The following is a 22,965-nucleotide window of genomic DNA, read 5'->3' as shown; positions in this document are numbered from 1 at the left end:
GTGTACACATGAAGTCTTGTGGTCTCACCGCAAGTCTGACCGTGTCCGCTGTCTTCATGCTGAACGGGGTTTGTTTGACAAACCTGTTCAGGGCTGAGAGGTCGATGACTGGTCTCCAGCCTCCCGACGCCTTCTTTACAAGAAAGAGTCGACTGAAGAAGCCTGGGGAACCGTCGACGACCTCCTGGAGAGCGCCCTTCTTCAATATGGTCTGGACCTCTGCCCGTAGGGCTTGGCCGCTTGCCGATCCCATGGCAAAGGAGCTCAACGACACTGGATCCGCTGTCAGGGGAGGAAGAGATGTTATGAACGGGACGCGATATCCCTGACCGATTACGGAAATCGTCCAGGAATCGGCCCCGAGTTGGTGCCACCTGTCTGCGCAACTTTGAAGGCATCCCCCCACTGGTGGACATGCAGGGGGACTGCTAATCCTAGCGTTTGCGGCCTCAGCCGCTCCCTCTAGGATTCTTTCCTCCCCTAGAGAACTTTTTGCCTTTCCTGTCTTTGACAGGAAAGGGCTTCGACACCGTTGCCTTCGCTGCCACAGCCGGTTTCGTTGTCTTGGGCGGGCGAGGTTGTTGAGGTGCCGGAGGTTTATAGAGCTTAGATGTAAGAGCCATATGGAGAAGGGAGTCCTGGTTGGACTTCTTCCACCTCTCGGCTGCCTGCTCCAAGTCTTTAGGCTCGAACAGGTTCTTCCCTAGAAGGGAAAAATGTCTGAGCCTGCTGACCTCGACGGCTGGGACCTTCGCGTGGAACCTCTCAGCCACCGCATCACGACGTTTCATGATTGAGTTGGCACACAAGTTCGAGACTTGATGGGCCAGAAACTCAATGGTGCGTGTGCCCGAGAGGAGGAAGGTCTCCAAGGCCTTCCTGGTGCTCTCCTTAGACAAATTTTTGGGTCGCAACAGGATGTCCAGAAAATTACGAATATAATTCATAACTTTTCATATTTGTTTGTATTAACCTTGTATTTTGACTCAAAGGGAGTAGGTGGTTGTTTGATAGTTTTAAGTTGGTATTGAATTAGCTTGTTTTTCATTTTTTAACCCACTTCCATTGGTTCCCTTATTACCTTGTTATAACTATACAAGCCGATATGGTTATGTACTGTAAGACAGAAGGAGAGACATCTCTCCGTCGGCAGTATGGCAGCAACTCCTCCTCTAAGCCTTCTGTGAAATTATTAATCTTCGTTTTTTCAAGTGTTTTTCGCAGATGTGTTTCTTCATCAATAATTATACAGTGAGGAATATGTACAATATGTGGATGTTGTAAAAACCCCACTGGACCACTGGATATCTTCTTCTATTAGTTTACCACGACCATGTGCCACGTAGAGACGTATACAGTTCTGAAGTCCTCGTCCTCGAGTTATGGCCAAGGGTTTACTGTGATGTATTCAGCATCGATATGTGTGATTGAGCCCAAGTGGAGTCCTAGCTTGATGTGTCGAAAAATTGGCTCCTTTGTCTGCAACGTGCTCTTGTGGTGAATGTCGTCGTCACTACCACTTATATGCCTCTCTGGACAATAACAGGTATGGGGTTCAACTGAAGGAAGCGGGTTTTAGTTCGATTCCTTGTTATTGCCAGCACTTTCATTTATATTTAAGTAAAGGTCTTGCTAAATCCTTAATTATTAAATAACTATTCTTGGTCCTTTTGAGTCAATTTATTCATATAAAATTTCCAGGTTATTTGTGTCCAAGGTTGCATTTATTATGTTTATGGCTTTGGTTAATTTTTATTTGTGCGAAGCCCTGTAAAAGTTTTGCAGCTTAATTTTGAATAATTCTGGGGAAATTTAATTTGACTTGCTGTTTCCATGTCACTAATAGTGATATTGTTCATATTTTTTAGGACAGAGTGGTTACGAGCTAAACATATTCACTGAATAGGACTTTCTCGCTTCGCCTACGTTTGGATGAGGTCCTTTCGTCAACAGGAATTCTATTTAATTATAAACCGGTCTAACATACGAATGTACTATTTGGCTTGCCACCTTCAGCGTGTTTATTGTTAATTGTAAGGTGTTAATAATTATATTAATTTGTGTGTTTAAGGCTGTTTAAATTACTTTCCTAAGTATTTGTTTAAGTGAATAAGTATATACAAATAAAGTTTAGTTCATGGCGACCGTGACAGGATTTTTAGCGAGAAGGTGGCAACTGTTGACGGTCAGGTATAGCTCGTTGCGGGGGTTTCCAGTGGTCCAGTAATTTTTCTTTAGTTGTTGTTAAACGCTAATATAAATAGATCGCGAAATATCGTGTCTTATGCGGTGAGGTAATTAGCATATTGTAACGTGCTTGTTTTCGGTGACATTCTACTATTTCTTACGTGTTTATAATAATTTAGTACTTTTTGTTTTCATGTATAAAGTATTTTTGGCGTACTTATATTTAGCACGTGTTTAATTCAGTGTTTATTGAATGTAGCAGTTTGTTTGTTTAGCTCCATTTAAAGTTACTAATTCGCTTTCAATTATTTTTATATAGATTTACATGATCTATCTTTTGCTTTTGTTTAGGTAATTTTATTCTGCTAGATTAAAATGTCAGATTTAAAAGCTGTAATTTCCAGGCGCAAAACGGTTCGTAAAAAAGTTACTGTTTGTTATGATAAACGTGATAATTACAGGGGTTTAGATCCAGCCTTGCAAACGACCGAAAGGGGTCTTCTGCTTAACTACCAGAAGAGTTTATTGGAATTGGACCAAAATGTTTTTGAATTGAAGTTTTCAGATGACGGGGTAACAGAGGCGGCTTTAGATACAGAGAGTGACATATGTCAGGATTACCAGGATAGAATCCAGATTTGCTTGTCTTTGCTGCCTGCTTCTCTCTCTAATCATTCGAATGTTAGCATTGATAATGCTCGTTCTTTGTTAAAGCAGCCAACTGCTCCTTTACCCAGGTTTACCAGTAAAGAAAACGAGGACTTCACGTCATTTCTTAAGGAATTCCTAAGTACCACTAGTTCCTTTACATACCCAGATCGCGATCTTTTGTTGTTGCTCAAGCAGCAAGTAGACGGTCGTGCTAAATTATTGTTGGATTCTTTAGAGGCGGACAAGCAAACCTTTAATGATGCAGTAGAGCTTTTGAAGGCAGCATTTGCTTCGGAAAGCACTCGTAAGGTAAACTCGATCAGGCAGTTGACAGAACTTAAGTTAGGGCTTTCAGATGATCCATATTCATATATTTCAAAATTCGGGACTATATTGCAGTCTGTTAGTACACTAGAAATAACGGCAGATGATTTTATACAGTATTTTGCATGGTCAGGCCTTAATGAACAATTTAAGAAAGAGTTGGTTCAGATTACCAATCAAACTCGTCCAAGCTGTAAGGATATTAAGGATAACTTCTTTACTGCCACTGAAAGGTATGAGAATGCTAGGAAAATTTCAAAGTTTAAAGGTCCCGCTATTTCTGGAAATTTTCAAGGGAAGAATCTGCAGGATACTTCGACTAGTTTGGCTATCAAAGTCGACTCTAATATTAACAATGCATCCAAAAGTTGCAACTTGTGCCAAAAGGTAGATTCAAAGGATATTAATCACTTTATTTCCAAATGTCCAAATTTCCCTACTGCACAGGAGAAAGTATCGAAATTGTCAGAGTGCAAGGGCTGTGTAAAATGTGGAAGTTTTATGCACCCGACTACTAAATGTTCTTTCAGGTTTCGCAAAAAGTGTTATCATTGTGGCGGTTGGCATTTCTCCTTTTTATGCATAAAGACAAGCTCCACCCAAAGTAAAAATGAGCCGTCTAGTTCTGCTACAGTTAAAACAGCGACGAATAGTGGAGTAGCCATACTGCCTAATTGTAGTAGTAGATCTGCACTTCCAACTTTTACTTTCCAAGTTTCAGGTCAAGGGAGATTATTCAGAGGGCTCAAGGATACCGGTTCACAAAGCACTTTTGTATCGGAGAAACTAGCCAATTTTGGTAAATTTAAAGTTATATGCAATGATGTTGACTCGACAGTTAATGGTTTTAATGGTCCCAAGGTCTATAAAACTAGAATAGTACAGTTGCCTATTACTTTAACCACTGGTGTAGTTGAGATTTTTGCTATGGTTGTGCCCTCGATAAATATAAAGTTGTCCTTACCTGGTTTAGGGAAGGTTATTAAAGCCTTTAAAGATAGAGGTTATTCCTTTGCTGATTCCTTCCTAGACCCAAAATCTAGTGAAATTAGTGACATTGATGTCTTGTTAGGTTCAGATTCTTCTCATTGTTTGTTGGGAAAAGACGTTGTATTTGGCAATAATGACCCCTCTGTATATATAGATACGTTACATGGCATTATGCTAACAGGAAATCTTGACAGATTGATCAATAATGTGGATTATTTGCAGACTCGCGACAGTAATTTCTATTGCATGAACACTGATTCCAGTGAGCCATTGTTATCTTTCCCTGTTGTGGACTCCTCTGTAAGTATATGCACACATTCTTTTTTATTGGGTTGTGATTATTTTAGTCCCTCATTTAGTGAGGAAATTAAAGACCTTGATTTTGGTAATATTGCTACTAGTTGTAACTTTAATGTATTGAACACTAAAGGCAAGGTCATAGAGGAAAAGTTAAGAGAGGCCACTAACCATATACTTGAGGCAGAATGCCGTAATTATCTTAATTATGATCAGCCTGAATGTGATGAGACGACAACTGATCTGAATAGGAAGTTAATTGATTTCACGCTAAAAAATCTTTTCAGGGAAACAGATGGCAGGATTAGGGTTCCTTTGTTGTGGAATGGTAAACTATCTCATTTACTCTCTAAGAATGAGAGGTTAGCTAAATTAATTTTAAAGTCTACATTAAAGAAGCACAAGAAAGATAAAGGTAATTTGCTATTGATGGATCAGACTTTCAGAGATCAGTTAGCCGAGGGTATTATTGAACCTGTAGATAATCTTGAACAATTTAAATTAGAACACCCAAATTATTCTTTCATTCCCCACATGGCTGTTTTCAAGCCTCAATGTGAGACAACGAAATGTAGGATAGTTTATCTCTCGAATTTGAGTGAAAATGAACGTAATAAAGGTCTGAATTTGTCCCATAACCAGTGTATGTTCCCAGGCCCTAATCTGAACCAGAAAATGTTGTCAGCTTTCATTCATCTTCGGTTCGACGAGAAATTATTGACATTTGATTTGAAAAAGGCATTCAATATGTTGACTTTGAGCGAGAACGATCAGGCAAAACTTCTATTTTACTGGTTTCGTAATGTTAGGAAAGATGATTATACCCTGGTTGCATTTCGCAATGTCAGACTAAGTTTTGGTTTACGTTGCAGTCCTTTTCTCCTTATGATATCACTTTTTTATATATTGATTATTAACTCTGACAAAGATGATGACAAATTAAAAGAATGTAAGAAGTTGATCTATTCATTAACATACATGGACAACGGAGCCTATTCTTGTGACAATCTTGATACCCTTCAGTGGGCTTATTCGGTTTTACCTAAAGTGTTCGAGTCCTTTAAATTTTCAGTGCAGCAGTTAATAACTAATGATATTTCCTTGCAGAGTAAAATTGATAAAGATATGAAAATTGAGACACCTATAGAGAATAAATTGTTTGGTTTGACATGGAATAGGATAAGTGATGAAATTTTCACCAAGCCTATCAATCTTAATGCTGATGCCAGTACTAAACGTGAGGTTTTGACCACCATAGCTGCACAGTTCGATATTTTTGGGTTTAATTTGCCACTCATGAACAGGAGTAGGTTATTCATGCATAGGCTCCAATGTTGTAAAGATCTTGATTGGGACAAACCTCTTAATAATGACTTGGTTCGTGAATGGAAAAACTTATGTAGGCAGGCAAATTCCTCCCCCATAATCAGAGTGCCAAGGTTTGTTGGTCCTAGGGACGGTGAATACAAACTAATAGCATTTACAGATGCCAGTCGTTCTCTTTATGGTGTTGTAGTTTTTATATGTCATGTTGAGACAAATCAGTGTTGTTTCCTACAAGCTAAAAACCGTATGGTTAATACACATTTGAAGAATAAGTCGATTCCGTCATTGGAACTTAATGCAGTTTTGTTTGGTGTTGAAAGCTTAATGGAGTTACACAGAGACCTTACAGGTGATGTGTGTATGAAGCCAATTAACATATCTGAATTACTGTTGTATACTGATTCAATATGCTCACTTCATTGGCTCAATTCTTGTGTGTCCAAGATGGAAAAAATGCAGAGGCTTGGTGTATTTACCACTAACAGGCTTAATTCAATCCAGAGGTTATGTGAAAAGTACCCTGTTAAGTTTTGTTTCGTTTCAGGAAAAGAAAATCCAGCAGACAGCACTACTCGCCCTTTTTCTTATAGGTCTCTTATAAAAACAAATTTTCTTATTGGACCAGATTCAAACTTTATTAAGACTGAAGATGAATTATCTGTTGTCATTCCTAATCCACTGACTGTTGACAAAATGGCTCCTGTCATCGATCATAATGTATATGTGGGAATTAATTCTGAACATTCGCCAAATAGTTCCGGAAATGCTCATTTAATAGACCCTAATGATATTTCTGATTTCAGGAGATTGGTTTTGATTCACCGAAGAGTCTTGCGGTGTGTTATGAAATGGAAGCAGAAGATAGGGATAGAAGGCAGTCCTAAATCACCTAATAGTAACCTGTTTGCTCAGGCCCTTACCCAGATTATATCTACAGAGCAAAAATTGTTTTTCCCTGAAGTTTTTTCGTATTTTCAGGATCAAAAGGTTAGACTTAAAGACCTACCTAAGATAGTTACTCAACTGAATGTTTTTCTTGACAATAATAACGTTATTAGGGTGAAAAGTAAGTTTAAGACATGGGATGGTCAAAATGAATTTCCTATATTGTTGCCGAGGGATAGTGCTTTAACTAGACTAATTGTTCTTGATGCTCATTCGAAATTATCCCACTCTGGATGTTATGCTGTATTGTCTGCCATTAGACGTACGTTTTATGTTCCTAAACACTTTTCTACCATTAAGAAAATTCTTAAAACTTGTGTTCATTGTAGGAGATTCAACAACAGAACTTTCCAGTTGAATCAAAATGTTTATAGAGAGTTCAGATCTGACCCACCATCTATTCCCTTCAATAATGTTTTTATTGACTACCTTGGTCCTTTTACAGTTAAAAAGGACTCTGAATCTCAAAAGGTTTGGTTACTTATTTTTGCATGTACTTGGAGTCGAGGAATTGATCTCAGGATTTGTAATGACCTCTCGGTCAAGGAGTTTTTAAGATCTTTTCAACTTCATTGTTTTAATTATGGAGTACCACAGCTTGTTGTCAGTGACCTAGGCTCTCAGCTTGTTGCAGGCGCCAACATAATTCATGATTTTATCAGTGATCATGAGACTCGGCTTTACTTTGAGGAGAACAATGTGAAACCCTTAACCTTTCAACAATACTTTAAGGGTTGTAGTAAACTCGGTTCCTTGGTTGAGACGTGTGTGAAAATGGTAAAAAGACTGCTCTTTGGTTCTATTAAGAATTGGGTTTTATCTTTTGCAGAGTTTGAATTTGTTGTAGAACACACTAAACATCTGGTTAATAAGCGCCCTATTGCATTCAAAAATGGATTGAGGGAAGCTAATGTTAATGATGTACCCGAACCTATAACCCCAGAGAAATTGATAAGAGGATACGATACTCTTTCTTTAAACCTAATTCCTTCACTGCAAGGAATGCCCCATGATCCAGACTGGCAAGCACCAGTTAGTTCAACTAGTCGTATCAATGATGAGTTTGAGAAACTTCGTAAAGTTAGGCAAAATTTGATTGAGAATTATCATTCGGAGTTTCTAGGAACACTTCTATCACAAGCAGTTGATAAGAAGGATAGGTACCGTCCAGCCCAGCAACATAATATTAAGGTAGGGGACATAGTCCTTTTAAAGGAACTTAACACTAAACCTAGCAGCTGTCCTATGGCTATTGTCCAGAAACTAGAAGTCAATAGCAATGGTGAGGTAACTGGAGTGACCCTTTTAAAGGGTAAGACCAAGGAAATTATAAAACGTCACATCTCGACTTTAATTCCTTATCTAGAGGTGAAGGATTTGGGTGAAGATGACTGTATCCCTACCCCTGATGTTGAACAAAATAATGACACTAATAATCTTCGTGTTCGCAGGAAGGCTGCGATATTAAGTGATCAGCGAACACGAGAATATTTGAATATTTAGATTAAGTTTGATTGAATTTTTATACAATTTACATATAAAATTGTATCCCTGGCCTGCAATGTCCAGAAAATTACGAATATAATTCGTAACTTTTCATATTTGTTTGTATTAACCTTGTATTTTGACTCAAAGGGAGTAGGTGGTTGTTTGATAGTTTTAAGTTGGTATTGAATTAGCTTGTTTTTCATTTTTTAACCCACTTCCATTGGTTCCCTTATTACCTTGTTATAACTATACAAGCCGATATGGTTATGTACTGTAAGACAGAAGGAGAGACATCTCTCCGTCGGCAGTATGGCAGCAACTCCTCCTCTAAGCCTTCTGTGAAATTATTAATCTTCGTTTTTTCAAGTGTTTTTCGCAGATGTGTTTCTTCATCAATAATTATACAGTGAGGAATATGTACAATATGTGGATGTTGTAAAAACCCCACTGGACCACTGGATATCTTCTTCTATTAGTTTACTACGACCATGTGCCACGTAGAGACGTATACAGTTCTGAAGTCCTCGTCCTCGAGTTATGGCCAAGGGTTTACTGTGATGTATTCAGCATCGATATGTGTGATTGAGCCCAAGTGGAGTCCTAGCTTGATGTGTCGAAAAATTGGCTCCTTTGTCTGCAACGTGCTCTTGTGGTGAATGTCGTCGTCACTACCACTTATATGCCTCTCTGGACAATAACAGGTATGGGGTTCAACTGAAGGAAGCGGGTTTTAGTTCGATTCCTTGTTATTGCCAGCACTTTCATTTATATTTAAGTAAAGGTCTTGCTAAATCCTTAATTATTAAATAACTATTCTTGGTCCTTTTGAGTCAATTTATTCATATAAAATTTCCAGGTTATTTGTGTCCAAGGTTGCATTTATTATGTTTATGGCTTTGGTTAATTTTTATTTGTGCGAAGCCCTGTAAAAGTTTTGCAGCTTAATTTTGAATAATTCTGGGGAAATTTAATTTGACTTGCTGTTTCCATGTCACTAATAGTGATATTGTTCATATTTTTTAGGACAGAGTGGTTACGAGCTAAACATATTCACTGAATAGGACTTTCTCGCTTCGCCTACGTTTGGATGAGGTCCTTTCGTCAACAGGAATTCTATTTAATTATAAACCGGTCTAACATACGAATGTACTATTTGGCTTGCCACCTTCAGCGTGTTTATTGTTAATTGTAAGGTGTTAATAATTATATTAATTTGTGTGTTTAAGGCTGTTTAAATTACTTTCCTAAGTATTTGTTTAAGTGAATAAGTATATACAAATAAAGTTTAGTTCACAGGATGCCAAGAGATCCCAGCCAGAGGTCAAGCCACGAAGTAGCCTGCATGGCACACTTCGCGACTTTCTCCTGTCTTATGATCTCCATCGCCGAGAAAGTCACCTGCCGGCTGGAGTCTCTCAAGAGGGACTCCCTTAGTAAGCTCTTCGACAGAGTGGTGAAGGGAAGAGCTAAACAAGCCTCCTCCAAGATCTCGAAGTACCTCCTCTGACCCCTACCCCCTCACTGCAAAATTTGACCTTGTCACACCGTTGGCCCCTGCAGAACGGACATAAGGTGTGGGGGTCAGTTTCGACCGCCGACATATAAGTGCCACAAGGGCGGTCAGGTAATCCGGGGCACTTCCGCATAATGGTAGAGACACACTTCCAAACACACACTGAAAAAAAAAGCAAAATAATTAAGGCTGTCAATAAGCGAGGGTGAGAGCAGACACGTCTGTTCATCACCCAAGCCAAAAGCAAAGTGAGCTATTCACCGGTGTGTGAGGGAGGGAGGGGTAGCTAGCTACCCCTCCCTACCCCCTCACTAACTAGCGAGAGGGTAGTAAACCCTCGTTAAAAATCTAATGGCTCGTCATTTCAGCAACGCCGAAAGTAATACCATAATTAAATAGCGTGGTTTGTATTTCGGTTACGGAACAATTCTTCAATAAACAATCTGGAGCTTTGTATTTCAAATAGTTTGTCAGAAGTAATCTAGGGCAGGTTAGCAATTTTTAACCATGTTGCGCTACTTGTACCATATATTTCCACGTATAAGACAAGCTTTAGTTAAGATAAGGTAAAAAATTAGGGAAAATTTTAACGAATTAAGGTCATCTCTGTTGTACCTGTATATGATGACTGATGAATTACACAGCCATCAATATAAAGGCTAGCCTTTGCTGTATCATGAGAAATCTAAAATAAATAAAAGCCAATTCATATCAGGCTTTTTCTAAAAACTGCCAAAAACGTAAACCATTGTTTTATTTACATTTCACAACAAATCATAACGAACAAAAGAATGCATTTACACATCTGTGTATAGGTAAGCTTTGCAGCGACAGATATCTTACCAAGTACTGTATTGATTACGTAACGATGATGTTATTACTAATATTAATCTAGTTACTTTATCCTTAGAAATTCAAAATAGATGAAATAAGGGTGATTTTATATCGTATTTTTCTGAAATATGCTGTCTATGAGAGAATCCATTGTTTTGATAAGTTTCATCAACGATCATTACAAACAAATAAACAAATGCATTTACACATCCAAGTGATAACTAATGATACTAAGAGCTTTCAGTAAAGATGATGTACTGTAATTACAAATAGTTTACGAAACAATTTGTTTGAATTTGGTCGGAAAAAAAAAAATGATAATGACAGCACGATAATTTATGATAATTTTACAATCTTAATATTTTCTCCAAACTGTTCCAAATGATAATTGTAATCTCTATTTCCAAAATATTTTCCTTACTTCATTTTTAAGTCGGTTTGATTTCTTATCAACTTGTATCCATATCGATTGTGAAACTGGCAGAAAAAAATAAGAAGCTACGAGGCTAATTCAAAGGAATCAAACAACTATGCTGCTGCTAGACCGTTTGATGTGACAGAGAAGATGGTTAGAAAGAGTAAGGATAATTTGAATTATGATGGATTTTTAATGACAAATGAATATTATGCTAATCTAAATGTTAAACTCCCATCATTAACACTACCATTAGAATTATCGGAAGGTTTGATAAAGAGAAAGATGAAGGTTGATGAGAATGCTACTATATCTTGATGTTTATATTTTCTCAGCTGGACTCACATAGATAAAAGTTGATATCATTGTTGATATGGAATTTTTCTTCAAATAGGCACACTTATCTGAACTTATGCCAATACGTAAGGTAAAAATGGGTTGGTTACCAATACACATCACTTGGAATTCAAGGTATGATTTTCATACCAGCTGTATAAGATGACCCACAGTTTTGAAGGGTGACTTAGATCTTAAGGGTAGTCTTATGTGCAGAAATATACGGTACTTAAAATCATACCTCTCTTTCCTTCAATTGTGCTGCAACACTGAGTGTGTGGGAGTCAGCAATATAAACATCAGGGAGGTTCAAAGAAATAAACAGAATTTTAATGATAAAATTTTATTATTTCTATACTTACCTGATGTTCAGATACATGTCCCTCCCCCCACTGATTCATGATATCAAGTGGAAAGAATAATTTTAACTTCAAAACTGAAAAGACAAAAGAGTATCTGGTGATAATTCTATGTTTCTTACCACTTACTGGTAGAAGGTTCCATTCCTTTGTTAAGGGCATGTATTTACGGAAGGGAAGGAAAATAGGAAAATTTAAAAATTCTATGGACAAGAGTCAATTAAACTAAGCTTCTGTTTTTCAACTATAATAGCCATATTAAGTCTTTCTTTTAAACATTAATGCATGTGCATTTGTACTTTAACTGGTAATAATTTGTTATAAACATTACACTTATTTCCTATAAATAAATATATAGTTTCTCATATTCAAATCTAAACTGATATAAACCTAATCAACAAAAGTTTAATTTATTGTAATGTAAAATGATCAACACAACTGCTTTGTCAGTCATGAATACAGTGTACTAACCTGATAAGACCCACTACAATAAAAATGCAAGGCAATTAAAAGCTGATATACTGCAGGAAGTGGTCTGCCACGATTATCAGTTCTCTCAATGTCATTCTGAATCATGGCCAGAAGTTCACAAAAGGATTCTTTTGAGAACCTGAAACCAAAATTTAAAATTATTGACAATAGTTTAAGGACAGTAATAAAGAATTAAAATGCAATTTACTAAAAATAATTCCAATCAGTCTTTCAATGTTTACTCCCACTAACAAGAAAAACTTATTTAACTACATTATGTGCATGTGGAGGAGTAGCCAGTGATTTTAGCCATCTGGAAGCCTTCTCAACATTTTAGAGGGTTTATAATAAGCACAAGTAGGGGTATAGACAGTAAATGTAGCCTTATGGAAGCATTGTAAACGTTATAGAGGACTGGGCATATTATGACTTCTGATGCAAGGTACTATAGTCTGTTATAAAAATGGAATTCTCAAAATAAAACTTATAACTTCAATACTTACCTGGGATTCATAGGCTATCCATTCAGGGAAGGAAAACCTTTGTCTACAAAACCAAAATAAGATTTTTTGCCATGACTTCTGCAAAACCTCTTTTCATAGGAAAGGGAAGGTGGAGAAACTAACTAATGCGTAATTATCACTCTCTATCCCGCTGTCATTTTCATTAGATCTTTCAATAGTAAGAGCAATTGTAAAAAAGTCATACTGTGAGAGGGAAGGGGATTGGGAACTTAAAAGAGATCACAGGCAAGCATTGAATTAATTTTAGTTTGAAAATTCCAGTATGTCTATTTCAATGACACTACTGTAATTGGGATTCATATTCTGAATACCACATTTAATTATCATTATTGCTAACTAAGCTACAACCTTAGTTGGAAAAACATGATAGTATTAGCCCAAGGGCTCCAACAGTGAAAATTAGCCCTGTGAGGAAAAGGAATAGGGAAATAAAAAAAATAAACTCCCAGAGAAGTATTGAAAATAAATCTTACAAATAAATCCTTTTTCAAGATAGAACCCTCGCAACCTCTTGCTGACCTCAAGAACCGGATCTCTTCATAAGGCCTGCCAACGCAAGAGCCTATGGGGCAATCTTAACGAACAAATCGACTGATTTAGATGAAACTAAGGGACAAATTTCTCCAGACCCCCTGGTTCTTAAAAACTCATCGAATTGTGGGCCAACAGAACTTTTGATTCCTTGAATACTTTTACCATACTGTATGTAGAAAGTATCGAATTCTCTTCTCGGAGGGTAAAACATGAATACTTTCACCATACTGTATGCAAAAAGTTCCAAATTCTTTTCTCAGATGGTAAAGCCAAAGAGGAAACAAGGCTATTGTCATTCCCAAATAAAAAACAGACAGAGATGGAATCCTTCAAGACTTCTGGAAATTTACTACAACCCCCAGCCTCAATAAAAGTTTCATCAGAAACTTCTGGTTTAGAAGAAGGGCCTCTTGACAGTTTTGAAGACCAACTACTGTAATTAACAAGGCAAATAATATTTCAGATCCTAGGTGTAACTACTTTCCTACAACCGGCATAACTATTACCCTTGTTTAGACTGGAGGAGCTGTCCTCAAACTAATATATGGGCAATTGAACTGATAAATTCAGTCTTAAAACAAACCAAAGATATTTCTGTGAATTTAGCCAAGGCAGAACATTAAATAAGTACATGATTTCACATAAGAAGGTGCAACTCTAGAAGTTGCCAGTATGCCAGACACTCATTATGCCACCTGTTGATGGATGCTAACAAGGAGAATCAGGGATATAAGGAGACCTAAACATCACACTTCATCATTAAAAAAATACATAATACTGTATGTTAATCCTTTCTTAGGAGTAAATCCTAGCCTTCCCGAATTAATGAACTAGTAGTAAATTCTGCATAAGAAACTATTATGACTCTAGAGCTTAACATTAGAAGGAAACTGTTGGTGAACAGAGTTTAATACACCAGTTTTAATAACGGAATTGTTCTTAATTCTTTTAAAGTTCTTTTGAAAGATAAAAGTTTTGGCCAAATTCTTCCCCTGAAGAAAAGAGAGAAACTTTTCTACTATTAAAGTCCAGTAATCAGCATAAACACTTGTCCAAAATACATGGGCCTACAGGGTCTGGGTAATTGGTAAAAATTGTTTTGATAAACGAATATTATTATCCAAAAAGCAGGATGCTATACGCCCAAGGACTCCAACATAGGAAAATAGGCCAGTAAGGAAAGGAAATAAATAAGCTACAAAAGAAGTAATAAACCATTAATATAAGATATTTCAAGGACAGTAACAACACTGAATTACATCTGTCATAAATAAACTATAAAGAGATCTATGTCAGCCTGTTTGCAGAACTTCTGAAGTTCCACTGATTCAACTGCTTGATTAGGAAGAAACAGGTATAATATGCTTTGCATAGGAGACTGGCATAGTCCCAAAAACTCAAAGTGGAACAAGTTCCTGCTAAGTACAGTATAGGACATTTCAACAACACTATGTTCAGGAACCAAAGGATGTTCAGTTACTCATGATTGAAGATATTCCAAAAATTTTCAATATTCTCAAGCCTGTTGTTTAACAAACCAGTAAAATCAGACTTAAGATCCTTTTTTGATCACAAATGACCTAACATTTCCACACAGGGTACTCTAAATGGAATAAATTTCATATAAGGATCCACTTTTGCCAAGAACTTATTTAAATTGCATTCTTTACAGAATCTAGGATTTAAAAATTTAGAACACATACCTCTATTATTCCTAAAATGTTATTTTTATTAATAAAATAAATTTTTGAATATACTTACCCGGTGATCATATAAGCTGTCAGCTCTGCTGCCCGACAGAAAAACCTAAGGACAAAATACGCCAGCGATCGCTATACAGGTGGGGATGTACATCAACAGCGCCATCTGTCGAGCAGGTACTCAAGTACTCCATGTAAACACAGAACCAATTTTCTCCTCGGTCCACTGGGTCTCTATTGGGGAGGAAGGGAGGGTCCTTTAATATATGATCACCGGGTAAGTATATTCAAAAATTTATTTTATTAATAAAAATAACATTTTTCAATATTAAACTTAGCCGGTGATCATATAAGCTGATTCACACCCAGGGGGGTGGGTAGAGACCAGCATTACATGTTTACATTATTAAGAGCTAAGTATTTTGTATTTCATTTTAGCAGTTATTCAAAATAACAAACATAAAATAAATAAGTACCTGGTAAGGAAGTCGACTTGAACAATTACTCTGCCTTTTTAAGTACGTCTTCCTTACTGAGCCTCGCGATCCTCATAGGATGCTGTGCGACTCCTAGGAGCTGAAGTATCAAGGGTTGCAACCCATACTAAAGGACCTCATCAAAACCTCTAATCTAGGCGCTTCTCAAGAAAAGAATTTGACCACCCGCCAAATCAACCAGGATGCGAAAGGCTTCTTAGCCTTCCGGACAACCCAAAAACAACAATAAAAAACATTTCAAGAGAAAGATTAAAAAGGTTATGGAATTAGGGGAATGTAGTGGTTGAGCCCTCACCCACTACTGCACTCGCTGCTACGAATGGTCCCAGGGTGTAGCAGTTCTCGTAAAGAGACTGGACATCTTTAAGATAAAAAGACGCGAACACTGACTTGCTTCTCCAATAGGTTGCGTCCATTATACTCTGCAGAGATCTGTTTTGTTTGAAGGCCACTGAAGTTGCGACAGCTCTAACTTCATGTGTCCTTACCTTCAGCAAAGCATGGTCTTCCTCATTCAGATGGGAATGAGCTTCTCGTATCAACAGTCTAATATAATAGGAAACTGCATTCTTCGACATAGGTAAAGAAGGTTTCTTAATAGCACACCATAAAGCTTCTGACTGTCCTCGTAAAGGTTTAGTTCGTTTTAAATAGAACTTAAGAGCTCTAACAGGGCACAAGACTCTTTCTAGTTCATTTCCAACCAAATTAGAAAGGCTTGGAATATCGAACGATTTCGGCCAAGGACGAGAAGGTAGTTCGTTTTTAGCTAGAAAACCAAGCTGCAAAGAACATGTAGCCGTTTCAGATGAAAATCCGATGTTCCTGCTGAAGGCGTGTATCTCACTGACTCTTTTAGCTGTAGCTAAGCAGACGAGGAAAAGAGTCTTTAAAGTGAGATCTTTAAAGGAGGCTGATTGTAGCGGCTCGAACCTTTCTGACATAAGGAATCTTAGTACCACGTCTAAATTCCAACCTGGTGTGGCCAAATGACGCTCCTTCGAGGTCTCAAAAGACTTAAGGAGGTCCTGTAGATCTTTGTTGTTGGAAAGATCTAAGCCTCTGTGACGGAAGACTGCTGCCAACATGCTTCTGTAACCCTTGATCGTGGGAGCTGAAAGAGATCTTTCCTTCCTCAGATATAAAAGGAAGTCAGCTATTTGAGTTACAGAGGTACTGGTTGAGGATACTGATACTGACTTGCACCAGCTTCGGAAGACTTCCCACTTCGACTGGTAGACTCTAAGAGTGGATGTCCTCCTTGCTCTAGCAATCGCCCTGGCTGCCTCCTTCGAAAAGCCTCTAGCTCTTGAGAGTCTTTCGATAGTCTGAAGGCAGTCAGACGAAGAGCGTGGAGGCTTGGGTGTACCTTCTTTACGTGTGGCTGACGTAGAAGGTCCACTCTTAGCGGAAGTGTTCTGGGAACGTCCACTAGCCATTGCAGTACCTCGGTGAACCATTCTCTCGCGGGCCAGAGGGGAGCAACCAACGTCAACCTTGTCCCTTCGTGAGAGGCGAACTTCTGCAGTACCTTGTTGACAATCTTGAACGGGGGAAATGCATAAAGGTCTAGATGGGACCAATCCAGTAGAAAGGCATCTATATGAACTGCTGCTGGGTCCGGGATTGGCGAGCAATAATTTGGGAGCCTCTTGGTCATTGAGGTTGCAAAGAGATCTATGGTAGGTTGGCCCCATGTGGCCCAAAGTCTCTTGCATACATTCTTGTGAAGGGTCCATTCTGTTGGGATGATTTGACCCTTCCGACTGAGGCGGTCCGCCATGACATTCATGTTGCCTTGAATGAACCTCGTTACTAGAGACAGGTTTAGATCTCTTGACCAGGTGAGGAGGTCCCTTGCGATCTCGTACAACTTCAGAGAATGGGTCCCTCCTTGCTTGGAGATGTACGCCAAGGCCGTGGTGTTGTCGGAGTTCACATCCACCACCTTGCCTAGAAGGAGGGACTTGAAGCTTTTCAAGGCCAGATGAACTGCCAGTAGCTCCTTGCAGTTGATATGTAACGCTCTTTGCTCCGCGTTCCAGGTGCCCGAGCATTCCCGACCGTCTAATGTCGCACCCCAGCCCGTGTCCGATGCGTCCGAGAAGAGAACGTGGTTGGGGGTCTGAACAGTCAGTGGCAGACCCTCTCTGAGGTTGATGTTGTCCTTCCACCAGGTCAGTGATGACTTCATCTTCTCGGAAATAGGGATCGAGACCGCTTCTAGCGTCTTGTCCTTTCTCCAGTGAACAGCCAGGTGAAATTGAAGGGGACGGAGGTGCAGTCTCCCTAACGCAATGAACTGGTCCAGTGATGAAAGCGTCCCTATCAGACTCATCCACTGTCTGACTGAACATCGGTCCTTCATTAGCATGTTCTGGATGCATCCTTGGGCTTGACTTATTCTGGGGGCCGACGGAAAAGCCAGAAAAGCTTGACTGTGAATCTCCATCCCTAGGTACACTATAGTTTGGGATGGGACCAGTTGGGACTTTTCCATATTGACCAGGAGACCCAATTCCTTGGTCAGATCTAGAGTCCATTTTAGATTCTCCAGACAGCGACGACTGGACGAAGCTCTTAAAAGCCAGTCGTCCAAAAAGAGGGAGGCTCTGATGTCTGCTAAATGCAGGAATTTGGCAATATTCCTCATCAGTTTCGTAAAGACAAGAGGCGCCGTGCTTAGGCCAAAGCACAGGGCTTGAAATTGGTAGACAACCTTCCCGTAAACGAACCTTAGAAAAGGTTGGGAATCTGGGTGGATGGGGACGTGAAAGTAAGCGTCCTTGAGGTCTAAAGAGACCATCCAGTCTTCCTTCCTGACCGCTGCTAGAACAGACTTTGCCGTCTCCATGGCGAACGTCTGCTTGGTGACAAAGACATTCAGAGCACTGACGTCTAGCACCGGTCTCCACCCTCCTGTCTTCTTTACCACTAAGAAGAGACGGTTGTAGAAGCCCGGGGATTGATGGTCCCGGACTTTGACTACCGCTCCCTTTTCTAGTAAGAGAGACACCTCTTGCTTTAAAGCTAGTCGCTTGTCCTCCTCTCTGTACCTGGGAGAGAGGTCGATGGGAGTCGTTGCTAGAGGGGGCTTGCGCAAGAATGGGATCTTGTACCCCTCTCTGAGCAACTTCACAGATTGTGCATCTGCACCCCTGTTCTCCCAGGACTGCCAGTAGTTCTTGAGTCTGGCTCCCACTGCTGTCTGAAGAATGTGGCAGTCAGACTCTGCCTCTAAAGGACTTGGTACCTTTCTTCTTGCTCCCACGTTTCCCTTCAGCACGAGCACCTCCTCTGCTGGAGGCTCTGCCACGAAAGGGCGGAATGAATCTTGACGCTGGAGTATCCATCCTGGGTCTAGACACGGAAGGCAAAGGGGTGGCTTTGCGAGCAGATGACGCAACCAGGTCATGCGTGTCTTTTTGAATCAAGGAGGCAGCAATCTCCTTGATCAACTCCTCTGGGAAAAGGCACTTCGAGAGAGGGGCAAACATAAGCTCCGACCTCTGACATTGAGTTACTCCAGCTGACAAGAAGGAGCAAAGGTTTTCTCGTTTCTTGAGGACCCCGGAAACGAACGAAGCCGCAAGCTCACTGGAACCGTCCCGTATGGCCTTGTCCATGCAGGACATACAGTAATGAGCATGGAAGTTTCCTTGTCAGAAGGGGAGGTCTTCCTGCTCAACGCTCCCAAACACCAGTCCAAAAAGTTGAACACTTCGAACGCTCTGAACACTCCTTTCATCAGATGATCTAAATCTGAAGGAGTCCAACAAATCTTGGAGCGTCTCATTGCCAGCCTGCGGGGAGAGTCTACTAGACTTGAGAAGTCGCCCTGGGCAGTGGCAGGAACTCCCAAGCCGAGAACTTCTCCCGTGGCATACCAGACGCTCGATCTGGAAGCGAGTTTCGCAGGGGGAAACAAGAATGCTGTCTTCCCCAGGTGCTTTTTGGACTGCATCCAATCTCCCAACACCCTTAAAGCTCTCTTGGACGAGCGGGCGAGGACGAGCTTCGTAAAGGCAGGCGCGGATGACTGCGTGCCTAAAGCGAACTCAGATGGAGGTGAGCGTGGGGCCGCAGAAACAAACTGATCTGGATATAAGTCCTTGAACAGTGCAAGTACTTTTCTAAAGTCCAGGGAGGGAGGCGTGGTCTTGGGTTCGTCGATGTCCGTGTGCGGGTCGTCCAGGTGTGCAGCGTCGTCATCATCAGAGAGTCCATCGTCTGAAAGCTGAAGAGGAAGCGGCAAAGGAGTAGGCATTGGCTGGTCAGCTGAGTCCGGCAGCACAGGTGCATGCGTGACTGCACTGGACGCAACGTCATGGAACTGTTGGTCAGTCTGAGAGCAGGCAACAACCATAGCTGCGCGGTGGCGCAAAGCGTCTACTCCCGACTGTATAGTCTGCTGTGGGCGAGTAGGGGTAACCACAGTGGGTTGCGGAGGTTGGCGCACCGCGTCAAAACAAAACAACTTAGGTTGTTGTTGTTGTAACTCGCGAACGTCAACGGAGGGTTCCGTGCGTCGGCGAACGTCAACATGCGGCTGGCAGGGTACAGTGCGCATGGGTGGCGGGACTCTCACAGCTGGAGTGCGGGAGAAGGTAGCCTCAGCGTCCACTGGACGCACAACCGTGGTTGGTTGTAGGCTAACGGGTGCAGCGTCAACCTTCTCCGCACGAAAGTCCTGCATTAACGAAGACAACTGTGTCTGCATGGTCTGCAGCAAAGCCCACTTAGGGTCTACAGTAGCAGGTGCGGCAACAGACGGTGTTACTGCCTGTTGCGGTACCGCTTTGCCTCTCTTAGGAGGTGTGCAGTCATCTGAAGACTGCAGCGAGTCCGAACTGACCCAGTGGCTACAACTGGGCCGTTGGACTTGCGCGGAAGGGACCTTGCGTTTGAGAGGTCGTGAGACCTTGGTCCATTGTTTCTGCCGAGAAACATCTTCCGCAGACGAGGAATGAATGGGCTCTCTCGTCTTCTTGTGGGTGGGGCGATCTTGGCAAGATACGTCCGAAACCACGGAGGAATGTTGCAAATTGTTGAGCGAGAAGGATAAGGGTGCAAATGACCTTAACCTAAGATATAACTGTATAGAGGACAGTGAATATGATGATGAACATATTGGTGAAGTGAGCGACAAAATTGAAAGGAGAGTAAATGTATGTATGCATGGTGTAAAAGGAAGGATGATGACATATGTGAATATAAATGAGAATGAATATTGTAGTTTAATTGATACGGGTGCTCAAGTGTCATTAGTAAATGAGTCGGTTATCAGGGAAATTGAGAGGTACAATTGGGAAGTGAAAAGACAGTGTACGAGTGTGAGAATTCATGGAATAGGTCAGGGAAGTTTACTTGTTTGGGAAGAAGTGAGGTTGAAGGTGAAACTAGGGAGTATGGAAGTTGAACATAATTTTATTGTAATGGGAGAGAATGAAATGCCTAGTTGTTTTTTGATGGGAATAGATTTTTTGAGGTTGCACCATGTGTCAGTTGATGTTGGTAAGGGTTTGCTTTCAAAGAATGGCTGTAAGTTAATAGTAATTGAGGATAATAGTGTATTCATGGCGAATTTTGTTGGCATGATTGATATTGCAAAAAGTGAAGATGATTTGTTGAGCAAAGAAGAGGTGGAAGAAATGCAAGGTGAATGTTTAGAGATAAATAGGTTACGTGAATGTATTTTAAATGGTATTAGGGTGGAAGAATGGCCGTGTGATTTGGAAGCGTATAAGAAAGTTGTTAAAAGATTTATTGTTTGTAAGAATATTGTGTATTTTTTGCATAGGGGAATGGATGAAGATATATATGTTCCTGTGTTTCCAATGCATGCAGCTGTAAGTATGTGTATGGTAGTGCATGACAGGTATGGGCATATGGGGAAGAATAAATTGTGGGAATGCATGCGAGAGAGGTTGTTTACGCCTGGGTTGAGTCAAATTTGTAGGGATGTAGCGACTACTTGTGAGGATTGTCAGAAGGGAAAATATCAGAGCATGCATGCAAGTCCACCTGTTCTGAGGTTACGTATGAAAGAGCCATTTGAGATGTTTGTGATTGATTGTGTTTCGTTGCCTGTGACTGCGAGGAGACATGTGGGAATGATTGTCATGGTCGATCATATGAGCAAGTTTGCGTATGCAGTGCCCATCAAGAATAAAAGAAGTGAGACTGTAGCGAGAATGGTAAGTCAAGTGATGTTGCCGATGAGTGTGTGTAAGCCTGCAAAAATGTTAAGTGACAATGGTCCGGAGTTTGTTGGATGGGAGTTTGAGCAGATGTTGAGAGAATGGGGCATTGAACATGTGTATTCGACTCCGTATATGCCAAGTGCGAATGGTTTGGCTGAAAGGACTGTAAGAACCTTAACAGAAATTTTGCGGATGATGAGTACATGTGATAATGATTGGGATTTATATGTTGGGCGTGCGTTGTGGGCGTATAATGCGACTGTGCACAAGAGTACTGGTATGTCTCCGTGTAAGTTTGTGTTGAATTTTGAAAAGATAGTAAGACCGAGATTGAGTGTGTCCGAGAATGATAGAGATGTTTGGAAGAAAGCAAATGAGAGATTTGAAAGCTACAAAGTGGGAGAGAAAGTGTTAAAAGAAGTAATTGAAAAGGGAAGAATGAATGTCAATAAGGTACGTGATAAGTTTGAAGGTCCATATGAGGTGTTAGATGTTGGTTCTAGTGGGTTGAGTTATGTTTTAGGTAAAGTAAGTGTGGATGGTAGTGTGGAAAAGGTTAGGGCACACCACAATCAGTTGCGGAAATGGAAGGAGGTACCAAGATATATTCAGGAGAATGGTATGACTAAATGGCTAAAAACGAACAAGTATGAACCGAGTATGTGTGAGGCATTAGGTTTAGAAGATAAGCAATTGGTGTTAGTAGAGTATGGAAGGAAAAAGAAGTCTGAGAATTTTACTGGGGATAAAAGGCGGGAAAATTTTGTAGTTGTAGGCGGGAATCAGAATAAGCAGGACAAGGGTGTAAATGTACAGGTGAGTATGGAAGATAAATGTATTAATACAGATGAAACTTGGATGAGTATGAATGATACTTATAGTGTGTGTGGTTTTTCGTAGATGAGGCAAGAGAACGTATGACGGACACGAGAATGAAAGATAGGAGAATGATAAGCAGTATGAATGATTCTTTTGTTAAAGTAGAAAATGGTTTAGATGTAATGGATGAATTGTTGACAGAAATTAGTGGGATTTTCGGGCCAGATGAAACTGAGGTAGATGAAATAGTGAATGATATCTTAGACGAGCAGAGCATAGACGGGAATAGTAATAGTACGTTGAATGAAAACGACATGGAAGAAGTGAATGAGAGAGTGCAGGTATATGAAGGCCCAGTTACCCGAAGCCGAGGCCCTGTTCCTGATTGCGACTGGGTAATGAGAAAATAGGTAAGTGTTGTGTGAGGATTTGGCAAAGTAAGGGGGGAGGAATGTGGAGGATTAATTTTATTTTAATTTATTTTTTTGTTTGCCAAATCAAGAGTGAGAGAGAGAGAGAGAGAGAGAGAGAGAGAGAGAGAGAGAGAGAGAG

General features: G+C 40.2%; 1 protein-coding gene across 3 annotated transcripts in view; it reads right to left on the bottom strand.

Moving 5' to 3' along the window:
- The window catches only part of LOC137646834 (putative nuclease HARBI1), a 53,464-nt gene that overhangs the window by 14,455 nt on the left and 16,044 nt on the right, over positions 1–22,965 (bottom strand). For all 3 annotated transcript variants that reach the window (XM_068379909.1, XM_068379910.1, XM_068379911.1), the window contains one exon: positions 12,137–12,275. In XM_068379909.1, the coding sequence (XP_068236010.1) occupies positions 12,137–12,275 (139 nt within the window). The remainder of the gene's footprint in view (positions 1–12,136; positions 12,276–22,965) is intronic.

The sequence above is a fragment of the Palaemon carinicauda genome, chromosome 9 (genome assembly GCF_036898095.1).
Source record: "Palaemon carinicauda isolate YSFRI2023 chromosome 9, ASM3689809v2, whole genome shotgun sequence".
In the NCBI taxonomy this organism is placed as follows: Eukaryota; Metazoa; Arthropoda; class Malacostraca; order Decapoda; family Palaemonidae; genus Palaemon; species Palaemon carinicauda.
Note: the sequence above shows the minus strand (reverse complement) of the source record. Positions and strands in the feature narration are given on the sequence as shown.